At 62.1% G+C, this 12,024-nt stretch overlaps 1 protein-coding gene across 1 annotated transcript; it reads right to left on the bottom strand.

Moving 5' to 3' along the window:
- Window positions 1–1,238: 1,238 nt before the first annotated feature.
- LOC101552792 (ras-related protein Rap-2c-like) lies at window positions 1,239–1,911 on the bottom strand. Its single transcript, XM_004603765.2, has one exon. It carries the CDS (start codon window positions 1,873–1,875, stop codon window positions 1,276–1,278), a length of 600 nt encoding a protein of 199 aa, XP_004603822.2. The 5' UTR covers window positions 1,876–1,911; the 3' UTR covers window positions 1,239–1,275.
- Window positions 1,912–12,024: the final 10,113 nt, after the last annotated feature.

Raw genomic sequence — 12,024 nt, 5'->3', positions numbered from 1 at the left:
GCGCGAAGGAGCATTCTGGGCACAGGTGAGGCCACGAAGGTGCTTCTGGGGGCCCTGCTTGCTCCTGACCCACCCACATCCCAGGGAGAAGGAGAAAAAGACCTCTTGCCAGCCCCCACCCTGTGAGCTGAATTCTAATGTCAGTGTATGTATGTTAAAACCCACCCCTGGGGCCAGAGAGTGGAGCTGTTGAGTGCCTTGTAGGTGGCCAAACCCTCTGGGCACCACGTATGGTCCCATGACCCCCAGGAGTGATCCCTGAGCAGTCAGGTTTGGCTCCAAAAACAAAAAGTAAATTAAAAAATCCACCCTTGTACCCACCCCGAAATCCCATATAATTTCAACAAAATCCTCGGTGTTTATAATACTCCAATATAAATCAAATAGAGCCCTCGTTTTATGGCTCACTATAACAAGAATTCGTAATTTCGAAGTATAGACATAGCTGAGATTTCTTATTTTGGAAGTGTTGAAATGATGAAGCTGGGTTTGGGGAAATCGCTAACTTGAACTAGTAAGCTCCTGCGGGCACGTTGGCGACGATGAACAGGAGGCTGGAGCCGGGCCAGTGCGGGCGCTTGACTCTGCAGGCAACCTGGGCTCAACCCTAAGGAACCACAGGGTGTGGCCAAAAACAAAAAACAGTCCCGTGTGTTTATTTGGTTGGTTCCATTTTGGCCCAGGGAGAGCCAGGGCTATCCCCTTCACCTGCGCTCCCACCCCTCAGTGCTGATACTATTTTGAACGCGTTTAACTGTGCCTGGCTGGTTCTGCCCGTCCCGTGGAGCACCAGAACCCGCGGAGCGGGTCTCTCGAGCTGACACCAGCCTGAAAAAGACACTTTGGCAAAAACACGGCGAGAGGGGGCCACGTCGCGCGGGCCACCCGCGCTCCCTGGAAAAATAACTGAACAACCCGGCGACACGGCACGGAAAATTTGGCGAACGGCGCTTCGCGTCGCAGAAAGCCAGACGTCAGACCCACAAGTGTGTCGAGCCGCTTTATTTGCCCAGAATCGACTCTCAGCTACAAGCGCAAGCGGGGCCGGGCGGCGGGCAGGGCGGCCCGCGCTATATTTAGAAGGCACGGAGGGGCTGGTTCCCGCGGGTGGACGCGAACGGACCGCTCAACCCGAACAGTTCGCGTCCCGCCTGTCCAGCGTCGGCGGCGACTCGGCCGAGGCGGGGGACTCAGTCCGCTACCGTGTCCGGGCGGGGGCGCGGGCGGGGGGCGCGGGGCCGGCGGGCGGGGGCGCGGGCGGCGGGGCGCGCGGGCTCAGCCGATGAAGCGCTCGGCGGGCCAGGTCTGCGCGCTCGGGGGGACGCGGGCCACGGCGGCCGGGCGCGGGGCCAGCGCCTCCATCTCGCGCACCACCTGCGTGAACACTTGGTCCACCAGCATCTTGCTCTTGGCCGTGACCTCCAGGAACGGGCAGCTCCACTCGCGGGCCAGCGCGAAGCCGCGCGCCGGCAGCACCTCGCGGTCGGCGTCCAGGTCGGCCTTGGTGCCCACCAGGACGAGCGGCACGGCCTTGGCGCCCCGCAGCCGGCCCATGCGCGCGCGCAGCGGCCGCACCGCCTCGAACGAGGCCTCGCTGCACACGCTGTAGAGCACCACGAAGCCGTCGCTGTTCTTGATGTACAGGTCCTTGAGCGTGACCAGGTGCTCGGCGCCCACCGTGTCCACGATCTCCAGCAGCGCGGGCGCGCGGTTCACCTCGATCACCTTGCTGAACAGGTCCTCCACCGACGGCTCGCACTGCTCGGGGAAGCGGCCGCAGGCGAACTGCGTGGCCAGCGCCGTCTTGCCCACGGCCACGCTGCCCAGGAGCACCACCCGGTAGTCCCTGGCGGGCCGCAGCGCCGCGGTGGCCATGGCCGAGCAGGACGAGGAATGGCGCGCGCTGGCGGAGGGGCGTGGGGGGCCGAGGGCGGGCAGAGGAAGTGCGGGGGCCGGCCGGGGCGCCGTGGGGAGGGGACACGGCCGCCCCGCCCCCCGCACCCCTGCGCCGGCGAGGGGCGCCCGCCCCCCGGGGTAACCCGATGCCGCGTCGGTGCCTCGGCCGGAAGCCGGGAGGCCGCGCTCAAGGTCAGCGGGGGGCGGGGGCGCGCCCGGACGGACGGCCGGGGCCGAGGACCGTTGGGAGACCAGGCCCGGGGGCTGCGCCCTGAGCGCCCGGGCCGCCCGCCCCGTTCCCAGCTGGGAAGCCCGGTCTGGAGCTGGGCGGGGGCCGCTGGCCCCCCGGGCGCCCCCAGCCCGCCTACCCCCTCCTGAGTGGACCCCGGCACCCCACCCCGGCGGCCACCCCTTCCGAGCTGGGGAAGGCGGGAGCACGCCCGGATCCTGGGACCCTGGGCCGCTTGCCCTCCGTGCAGCCCACCTGGTGCGTCCCCAGCCCCGCCAGGAGTGACTCCTGAGCACCTCTAGGTGTGGTCCCTGAATCCAAAACAGCTACATCAAGAGCCCCTGGATTGTGCCCGAGGACACCCGGAGCCCCCACCCGTGCCCTCCCTGTGCTCAGGGACCACTGAGCCACCGAGCCCACTCTGTGCGCTTGCGCCGCGGGCTCGTCCTTCCCCCAGAGGCACCGCGACAGGCGGCCGGGGTGCGGGGTACCGGGTCACCGTGAATACCCTCAGGACAGACGGCCGCAGCCCCAGGGGCCGGTCGGGCGGGCGCGGGCTGTGTGGTGGGATGCCCGGGCCTGGGCCCGGCTGGGAGCTGCTGGACCTGCCGTGCAGCCTCCGAGAACCCTGGGGGAACCCCACGCGCTCTGGGCACAGCTTGGCACAGCAGCACCCAGTTTTTTATTTTGGGGGCTGCATCTGGCCGTACTCTGGTGCTGGAGGGACTCTGCGGCCCGGGACAAACCCAGCGAGCTAAGCTCTGTCCCCCACTGGGCCATGGCCCCAACATCCTCCACAGATCACTGGGGAGCACCGGGAGGGTCCCGCTGGTCACAGACCGGGGTCAGGACGGTAGACAGACACACCAAGCGCTGACGCCTCTGCACGCTCCCTCTCTCCCCCTCTCTGTCTCTCTCCCTGACTCCCCCTCTCTCCCTGTCTCTGTCATTCTCTGTCTCTGTCTCTTTTCTCTGTGTGTCTCTCTCTCTTTTCCTCATGTTTTGAGGCTGTGCTCAGGGCTTACAGGGGGCGGGCTCAGGGGACCCCTAGGAAAGAATGGGAAAGGCACGAGGGACCATGAAAGGACAGTCAAGCAGTCAAGTCACTTGAGATCCCCCCGAAGAGAAAAGCATTCCTAGAAATTACCAACATTGGGGCTGGAGCGATAGCACAGCGGTAGGGCAGCCAACCCGGGTTCGATTCCCAGCATCCCATATGGGCCCCTGAGCACTGCCAGGAGTAATTCCTGAGTGCAGAGCCAGGAGTGACCCCTGTGCATCACCGGGTGTGACCCAAAAAGAAAAAAAAAAAAGAAATTACCAACATTACTACGAGCACAGATTCAACTGAATCTGAACCTCAGAGGCTGGGACCAGCGGTCCGTGGTTCAACATGCTTTCCTGGTGATTCTGATACAGCACTTTAAATAAGCATCACTAAGGATGAAACTAGTTTAGGTCTTTATTGGAGAAGTGCTTTGAGGTGTGACCTTTGGTCGAACTGTGAGCTGGGGCTGAGCAACCAAGTTTGCCTTTCCCCTGAGCTTGGAATGTGTGTTCCATCCACTCTCTTGGAGCAATAGCACAGCGGGTAGGGCATATGCCTTACGCGCAGCCGACCCGGGTTCAATTCCTCCATGCCTCTCGGAGAGCCCGGCAAGCTACCGAGAATATCCGGCCACACGGCAGAGCCTGGCAAGCTCCCCGTGGCGTATCGATATACCAAAAACAGTAACAAGTCTTCCAATGGAGACGTTACTGGTGCCCGCTCCAGCAAATCGATGAACAACAGGAAGACAGTGCTACAGTGCTACTACGAGCACAAGACGGTCTTCAGCACTGCACAGCGGTGGGTGTGGCTGGAGAGAGGCTCCGTGAGCGGCCCTGGACCCCCAACCCCCTGGACCACCCAGCAGAGCACCATTGGCTCCTTGCTCAGAGAGAATCTAAATGGCTCTTTGCAGCCTAGTTTTTTTAGACATTAAAAATATGTATTGGGGGGGCTGGAGCAATAGCACAGCAGGGAGGGCGTTTGCCTTGCACGCGGCCAACCCGGGTTCGAATCCCAGCATCCCATATGGTCCCCTGAGCACCGCCAGGAGAAATTCCTGAGTGTAGAACCAGGAGTAACCCCTGTGCATCGCCAGGTGTGACCCAAAAAGAAAAAAAAAAAAAAGAAAATGTATTGGGGGCTGGAGCCATAGCACAGTGAGTAGGGCATTTGCCTTGCATGAGGCCGACCCGGGTTTGATTACCAGCATCCCTTATGGTCCCCCGAGCACTGCCAGGAGTGATTCCTGAGTGCAGAGCCAGGAGTAACCCCTGTGCATCGCCAGGTGTGACCCAAAAAGCAAAATATACATGTGTGTGTATGTGTGTGTGTGTTGGGAGGCTTTGGGCTGCACCCAGGGGTGCTGAGGGTTTATTCCTGACTGCTCAGTGGTCACTCCCAGCAGGGCTCAGGGGGCCATATGGGGTACCAGGGGCCATACCGGCTGGATGCGGGCAAGTGAAACCAGGCCCACTGGCCATGCCAGTGCAGAGCCCCGCCATGCAGGGCGCGCCCCGCCCCATCCCTGCCGCAGCCAGTGGGTCGTCCCAACTCCCTTAGTTAAGGCTCTTCCAACAGCAGAGCCCAAGGCATGGGGCATGTTTGAGAGCAAGACCTCGGGGACCAGAAATGGGGGACTCGGGGGGTGGGAGCAACAGTCCAGTGGGGAGGGCGTTTGCCTTGCAGGCGGCTAACCTGGGTTCGATCCCCAGCATCCCATATGGTCCCCCAGCACTGTCAGGAGTAATTCCTGAGTGCAGAGCCAGGAGTAACCCCTGAGCATCACTGGGTGTGACCCAAAAAGAAAAAAGAAAGAAACGGGGGCTCGGGAGAGATACAGGCTGGGGGCAACAGAGCCCTTTGTTGACGGCTGCTGCCCTGAGGAACACTGTGGAATGCTCCAGAACTGTAGCCAGAGACCCTCTCTGCTGGCCCCCTAGACCCTAGGTGTGCCTGCAGGCGGGCTGAGAGGGTGCAGCCCCGCGGGGAGCCCAGAGCCTGCAGCAGGGGAGGGGCCGCCCGCGCTGCTGTTGGAAGGGTCTGGGGCACCTCTGCACGGTTCCCTAGTGCTGTGGCCGCGCTGTCCAGAGTCAGCGACGTGGAACCAGAGGTGGGCACGGTTTGGTTTGTTTGGGCCACGCCCGGTGCTCAGGGCTCACTCCTGTTTGGGGTCAAGGGACCCTCTATGGTGCCAGGGGGGATCCTGGGCCCGCCGCTGTGCTATTCCTCCGGGCCCGGGGACCCTGGTCATGCCTAGTTTCGGAAATGCCTCTCCAGGGGAGCAACAGCGCGGAGGTGCCCCCGGACCCCAGACCCTTCCAACAGCAGAGCGAGCGGCCCGCTCCCTGCTGCAGGCTCTGGCTTCCCGCTGGGCTGCAGCCCCCACCCCACCCCCGCAGTCACACCTAGGGTTCCGCCACGAGGCAGCGGGGTCTGTAGCTGCAATTCTGGAGTGTTCCACGGTTGCCTGCACGTGCTACAGGGTGGCGGCCCAACCGCAGGCTTCACGTGGAGAGCAAGCCGAGTCCCTGATTCCTTAGAGCCCTCACTGAGTTTCGTCTGGGGCACCCCTGGCGGCTCCCGCGACTCACCCCCGGCCGTGTCAGAGATCACTCCTGGCGGAGAGTGGGGACCGTCTGGGGTGCCAGGGGTTGAACGGGGTGGGGGGGGCCATGTGCCAGGCAAGCGCCTCCCTGCTGTACTACTGCTCTGCCTGACACCTTAGAGGTTTCGCGGGAACACGGCTGGGCTTTGGTGTCTGGCCAGTACGACTCGCTCCCTGCCACGTGTTAGCGTTCTGATCGGGGACTGACAGTCGGTTCTGGTGTTCGCCCTCACACACGCCTTGCTCCCTGGACACGTGACCGCGTCACTCTCCGGAGCCTGCCAGCTCAGACAGCTGGTCCCAGCACTGCCGGCCCGGCCCCACCCCCCAAAGCACAGTTCCCAGTTACAAGGAGGTGCCCCCCAAAGCGTGCTTGCTGAGCGTCAGACGCACAGTTCCACCATCAGTCCACGGAGAGAAAGGCCCTCAGGGCCGCCACAGGCTGGGGTCACCCCGACTGTCCTTTGCGGCGGGACAGTGCCTGGAGGAACGTTCACGGCCCAGCGCCCACTTCTGTCAGTCCCAGAAGCGGCACAGTCCTCACAGAGACTTCCCTGATGGCTCCGGCCCAAGGGTGGAGGCGAGGGGCACCCCACAGGCAGAACCCCACAGCGGGCCGTTCAGGCGGGGACGGAGTAGCCGGGCCTGACAGAAAGGAGCAGCTGAAGAAGGGTCGGAGAGAGAAGACAGGACAAAGAGAAATGGAGACGAACACGCTGCCGCCAAGGTCCGGCCAGGAACAGAGCCTCGGCCCTCAGGCCCTCTGCTGGCCACGGGGCACGTCACACTCCTCTCACACTCCCTCCCTCTCACCCACAGTCACTCACACTCCACACCCACACTCACACTCACACTCCCTCCCTCTCACCCACAGTCACTCACACTCACTCTCAGTCACTCACACTCACCCACAGTCACTCACACTCACTCCCTCTCACCCACAGTCACTCACACTCACCCACAGTCACACTCACACTCACACTCACTCCCTCTCACCCACAGTCACTCACACTCACCCACACTCACACTCACCCACAGTCACTCACACTCACTCCACACCCACACTCACACTCACTCCCTCCCTCTCACCCACAGTCACTCACACTCACCCACAGTCACTCACACTCACACTCACTCCCTCTCACCCACAGTCACTCACACTCACCCACAGTCACTCACACTCACTCCACACCCACACTCACACTCACACTCCCTTCCTCTCACCCACAGTCACTCCCTCTCACCCACAGTCACTCACACACTCACACTCCCTCCCTCCCTCTCACCCACAGTCACTCACACTCACCCACAGTCACTCACACTCACTCCACACCCACACTCACATTCACACTCCCTTCCTCTCACCCACAGTCACTCCCTCTCACCCACAGTCACTCACACACTCACACTCCCTCCCTCCCTCTCACCCACAGTCACTCATACTCTCAGTCACTCACACTCACTCCACACCCACACTCACACTCACACTCACTCCCTCAAACCCACAGTCACTCACACTCACTCTCAGTCACTCACACTCACTCCACACCCCCACCCACACTCACTCCCTCCCTCTCACCCACACTCACTCACACTCACTCTCAGTCACTCACACTCACACTCACTCCCTCCCTCTCACCCACAGTCACTCACTCACCCACAGTCACTCACACTCACTCCACACCCACACCCACACTCACAATCACTCCCTCCCTCTCACCCACAGTCACTCATACTCACACATTCTCACACAATCACTCACACTCTCACACTCCCTCACTTCTTCTCACACCCACAATCACACTGACACACAGGATCAGACTCCCACACTCACTCTCACACTCCCTCACACCCACACCCACACTCACACTCCCTTCCTCTCACCCACAATCACTCACACTCACTCTCACACTCACTCCCACACCCACAATCATACACAATCACACTCACTTCCTATCACACTCACACAATCAGACTCTCACACTCACACACCCACAATCTCACGCTCCCTCAGACCCACAATCACTCACTCTCACACTCCCTCACACCCACAATCACACTCACACTCACACACAATCACTCACACTCTCACACTCACTCCCTCACTTCCTCTCACACCCACACTCACACAGTCACACTCTCCCTCTCACACCTTCACTTTCTTTTACAACCACTCACTCTCACACGATCACTCACACTCTCACACTGATGCTCGCACTCTCGCACTTACCCTCACACTTATTCTCTCACCCTCACTTGTGTGCCCGCTGCCCTGCCAGTGTCCCCCACCCCACCCTTCCGCCCTGCCTCTGGGGCAGCTGCCCCCACCCGGCTGGAGAGGGGGTGCTCCTCAGGCCGGGGGTGCGTCTCTCGAGCTCACTCTGCGGTGTTGGGGACAGGGTCCTCTCAGGGCGGGTGTGGGGGACAGGGTCCCCTCAGGGCGGGTGTGGGGGACAGGGTCCTCTCAGGGCCGGTGTTGGGGACAGGGTCCCCTCGGGGCGGGTGTTGGGGACAGGGTCCCCTCGGGGCCGGTGTTGGGGACAGGGTCCCCTCGGGGCGGGTGCTGGGGACAGGGTCCCCTCGGGGCGGGTGCTGGGGACAGGGTCCCCTCGGGGCGGTCTGTAATAGCCAGACAGGACAGGGCGCCTTGGGCAGGGCTTCCTGTGACTTGTGCGCGTTGCCGCCCCCTTTTCGCAGGAGCCGCCCGGCCCGGGGAAGGTGGGTCAGCAGGGATGGGCAGGGAAGGCCCAGCTCGCCTCCTGGGTCCTGAGACCCCCGCGGCTGTGGCCCTGCGGAGTGGCCCCTGCCCGGAAATCCCGGCCCCAGCACCGCGGGCCCCGTGCACCGCGCTCCCGCAGCCACGGCCCAGGGGTGCATGCAGGAGCCCCAGCTCACCCCAGCAGGGCTACGAGCCAGCTCTGAGTACCGAGTCCGCCAGGCAGGCCCAGCTCGGAGCACGGCTCACTGACCTGCATCGCCACCTCGTGGCCGCAAATGGAAGTTCCCTCACCTGTGCCGCCGCCCAGCTGCTGACAGGGAGACATTTCCTGACAGCTGGTTCAGCCAACAGCTCAGGATTTGTGCTCTCCCCCTCTCTCCCCCCCCCTCTCTTTCCCCTTCTTCTCTCCCTCCCCCTCCCTTCCTCTCTCTCCTCCCTTCCTCTCTCCCCTCCCTCTCTCTCTCCCACCCTCTCTCTGTTTCTCTCTCCCTCTCTCTCCCCTCTCTCTCTCCCCCCCACCCTCCTCTCTCTCTTTTTTTTTTTTTTGCTTTTTGGGTCACACCCAGCAATGCTCAGGGGTTAATCCTGGCTTTGCACTCAGGAATTACTCCTGGCAGTGCTTGGGGGACCATATGGGATGCCGGGGATTGAACCCGGGTCGGCCGCGTGCAAAGCAAACGCCCTACCCGCTGTGCTATCGCTCCGGCCCCCCTCCTCTCTCTTTTGTTCCCCTTCTGTCACCCAGCAGTGCTCAGGGATCACTCCTGCTGGGGCTTGTGGGGCCCTGTGGGGCCCGGGATCAGCCCCAGGTTGACCCGCGCAGGGCAAGCCCCTACCCACTGTACATCTCTCTGAAAGCGAAGCGTCCTGACCTCCCAAGCGGCCCCTGGCACGGTGGGAGTCCAAGGAGGCTGTGTCCACCCACTGGCCCAGCCTGCTCCCCGACCCCAGAGACAAGCGCAGGGTGTATGCACACGCCGGGCCGACTGCGAAACAGCCAAGGTCAGCCAGGTCAGACCTTCTGGGTAGATGTTGGGTCCCTGGGTCGTGACCACAGAGCAGGGCCACCTGCGCTGGGTCCTGCGGGCTGACTGAAACCGTCTCCACCCAATCAGAAGCCCCGTGCAGGCCGGGCAAAGGTCGTGAGGTGCCGGGGCTGGCGCTGCAGGGCTCCTGCCCACAGGGCCCGGGTCCCACGAGTCCCAGACAGTGGCTTCTTATGTGTGCACCAGCTCCATGCACTCGGGACATGGGACAGCGGGGGACAGAGTCTGTGGTCACAGAGGAGTGGGTCCTCGGGGCCCAGGGCTGGCAGGCCACGGGGAGGGGGCCCTGCTGGCTTTCGGGGCAACAGAGCCTGGGCCGAGGGTGCCCACAGCTGCTCCGTGCCCGCCCTGGCCCCACACGCTCTCACCGCTGCGGAGTCCTTGCCAGGAGCAGTTCAGTCACGGAATGGTTCCCTGTGCGTCACGGGCAGTGTTCCAAGCAGTTTGGCATATAATTGGGAAAGTTTATAAGCTTTGACAAACTAGTTTGTAAACAGAATTAATTACGCATCAAAGCCCTTCGTACGCTACTATTAAAGATGCCTGAAGTTGCAAACAGCCTACGTTGGTTTTGTTTGTTTGGGGGCCACACGTTTCTGGTGGGCTCAGAGAGTCACATGGGGGTACAGGAATTGTGGGATAACACTGGGTTGTCCTTGCTCCTTCTGCAGGGAGCTGAGGCTTATTGAGTCACTCCCACAACAGTGCCCCTGAGGCACGCCCAATCCCACCAGGCACTAATAATCCTGTACTGCTTTTCTCTTTCCTGTATGTCATTGGCGTGGTTTAGCAATGTCCTTTTGTACAGACACAGGAAGTTACATGCTATGCTTTGTAACATGGGAGTTAACTGACTCCAAAATAATATTTACTCCTGGGCATCCATCATATTTACCTGACTTAAGCCTCAGTTGCCCTTAGTTCCTAACACCCCACAAAGGAGGGTCCCGATGAAGGGACTGGATGGACCCGGGGCAAGCGGTAACTTACCCTGGCATCAAAGGGAAACAAGCTAAGCACCGTAAGTGTAAGTTAAGAGCATGGTCATGGAGCAAACTCTGTCGTCACCCAGAAAGAAGTAACTGAATGAGGACCCTGCTGGGGTGAGGAAGACTCACCTGGCCTGAGGACTGTGGTCTGGGGCATATGGCGAGATGTCCCCAGGAAGAGCCACCCTTTAAGCTTACTATATCTCTTACTGTGATCATACAAAATGGCCAGAAATCTAAGAAGCAAATCCACTATGGCTGACTAGGTGGAGCACCAGCTGAGGAAAGGAGACGGCAACAGGCCCGGGGTGGAATCCCATCCCCGAGTGAGCGGCTCTCCTGGTGACCGCCAGTGCTGGACCCCCAGTGAGATTCTGTCCTTGAGCTAATCCCCTAGAGCTCCCCCTGCAGGAGGGGCTCCCCGGGGTTTGCTGTGACAGTGTCCCCCCCCCCCCCCGTGTGTCCCCCCCCTCATGGTTTCTGTGTAATGAGCTGTGAGGGGAGGGAGGGACTGGCAGTCGAGGACTACGGGGGGCTGGGACCTCGGGCTCTGAGGAGGCGAGGAAGATGGAACTGTGATGACCGGGACCGCGACCGCGCCGTGAGGGGAGAGACTGGACTACGCTGGGAGGAGAGAGACACACCGGCCACCGGCCAGCCTGGGCCCTGTTTCCCCGTTCCCCCGTCCTTCGTCCTCTATCTGTCCCGTCTGTCCCGTCCGTCCGTCCGTCCCGCCGTCGCCGTGGCCCTGCCAGGGGAACAGCTGTCCACCAACAAACACAAGTCCCGCGTGTGCCACCTCATTTATCTTGGAAACTCAGAAGGGACCAAGCCGGGCTGGCCGCATGCAAGGCCAAGCTCTCCCGCCCTTCGCTCACACCCCTCCCATCCCGCTGACTCGCACCCTGCACCCTCGCTGAGCGGGAAGCACCCTGCAGTCACGGTGAGGGCCATACACCGGAGTCCACTGGGAAGCCGAGAGGGACTCCGGCTGCTCTGCAGCGGCCACAGTGGCCCCGCAGGCAGGGCCAGCAGCTCCCTGGCCTCCTACCACTTCAGTGGCCCGGGAAGGGCCGGAGACTCACATTAGCCTACATTCCCTCCCCCCATGGCCTGGTTTCCCTTCAACCCCAGCACCCACCAACAAGGGGTCTGGCCGGGCTCTGGGGGGCAGGTCCTGCCCAAGGTCCTGCCCAGGCCCTGGGCGCAGCAGCTGCTGGGGGGGGCAGTGGGTCGGGCAGGAGCGCCAGGGCCGTGAGGACAGACCCCCCAGCTCCAAGGTCCCACGCTGGCCCCGGGTCTCAGCTGCTGTTTCCCGAGCCTGGAGGAAGTCGAGACAGGCCTGTGGGTGGGAGTTGGGGGTCCAGACCGGCAGGTGTGCTCCCTCTCCAGGGCTGTCTCCGCAGCCCCCGCGGTAGGCCCCAGTGCCCCACGCCTCCTCCCACAACCCAAGTGTTCCCCGGGTCCTTCTCCGGAGGGCCAGGTGTCC

The sequence above is a fragment of the Sorex araneus genome, chromosome 3 (genome assembly GCF_027595985.1).
Source record: "Sorex araneus isolate mSorAra2 chromosome 3, mSorAra2.pri, whole genome shotgun sequence".
Lineage (NCBI taxonomy): Eukaryota > Metazoa > Chordata > Mammalia > Eulipotyphla > Soricidae > Sorex > Sorex araneus.
This window is presented reverse-complemented; position numbering and strand designations above follow the sequence as displayed.

Excerpts from the sequence above, each read along its gene's own strand:
- LOC101552792 (XM_004603765.2), bottom strand. The coding sequence starts at position 1,875 with ATGGCCACCGCGGCGCTGCGGCCCGCCAGGGACTACCGGGTGGTGCTC.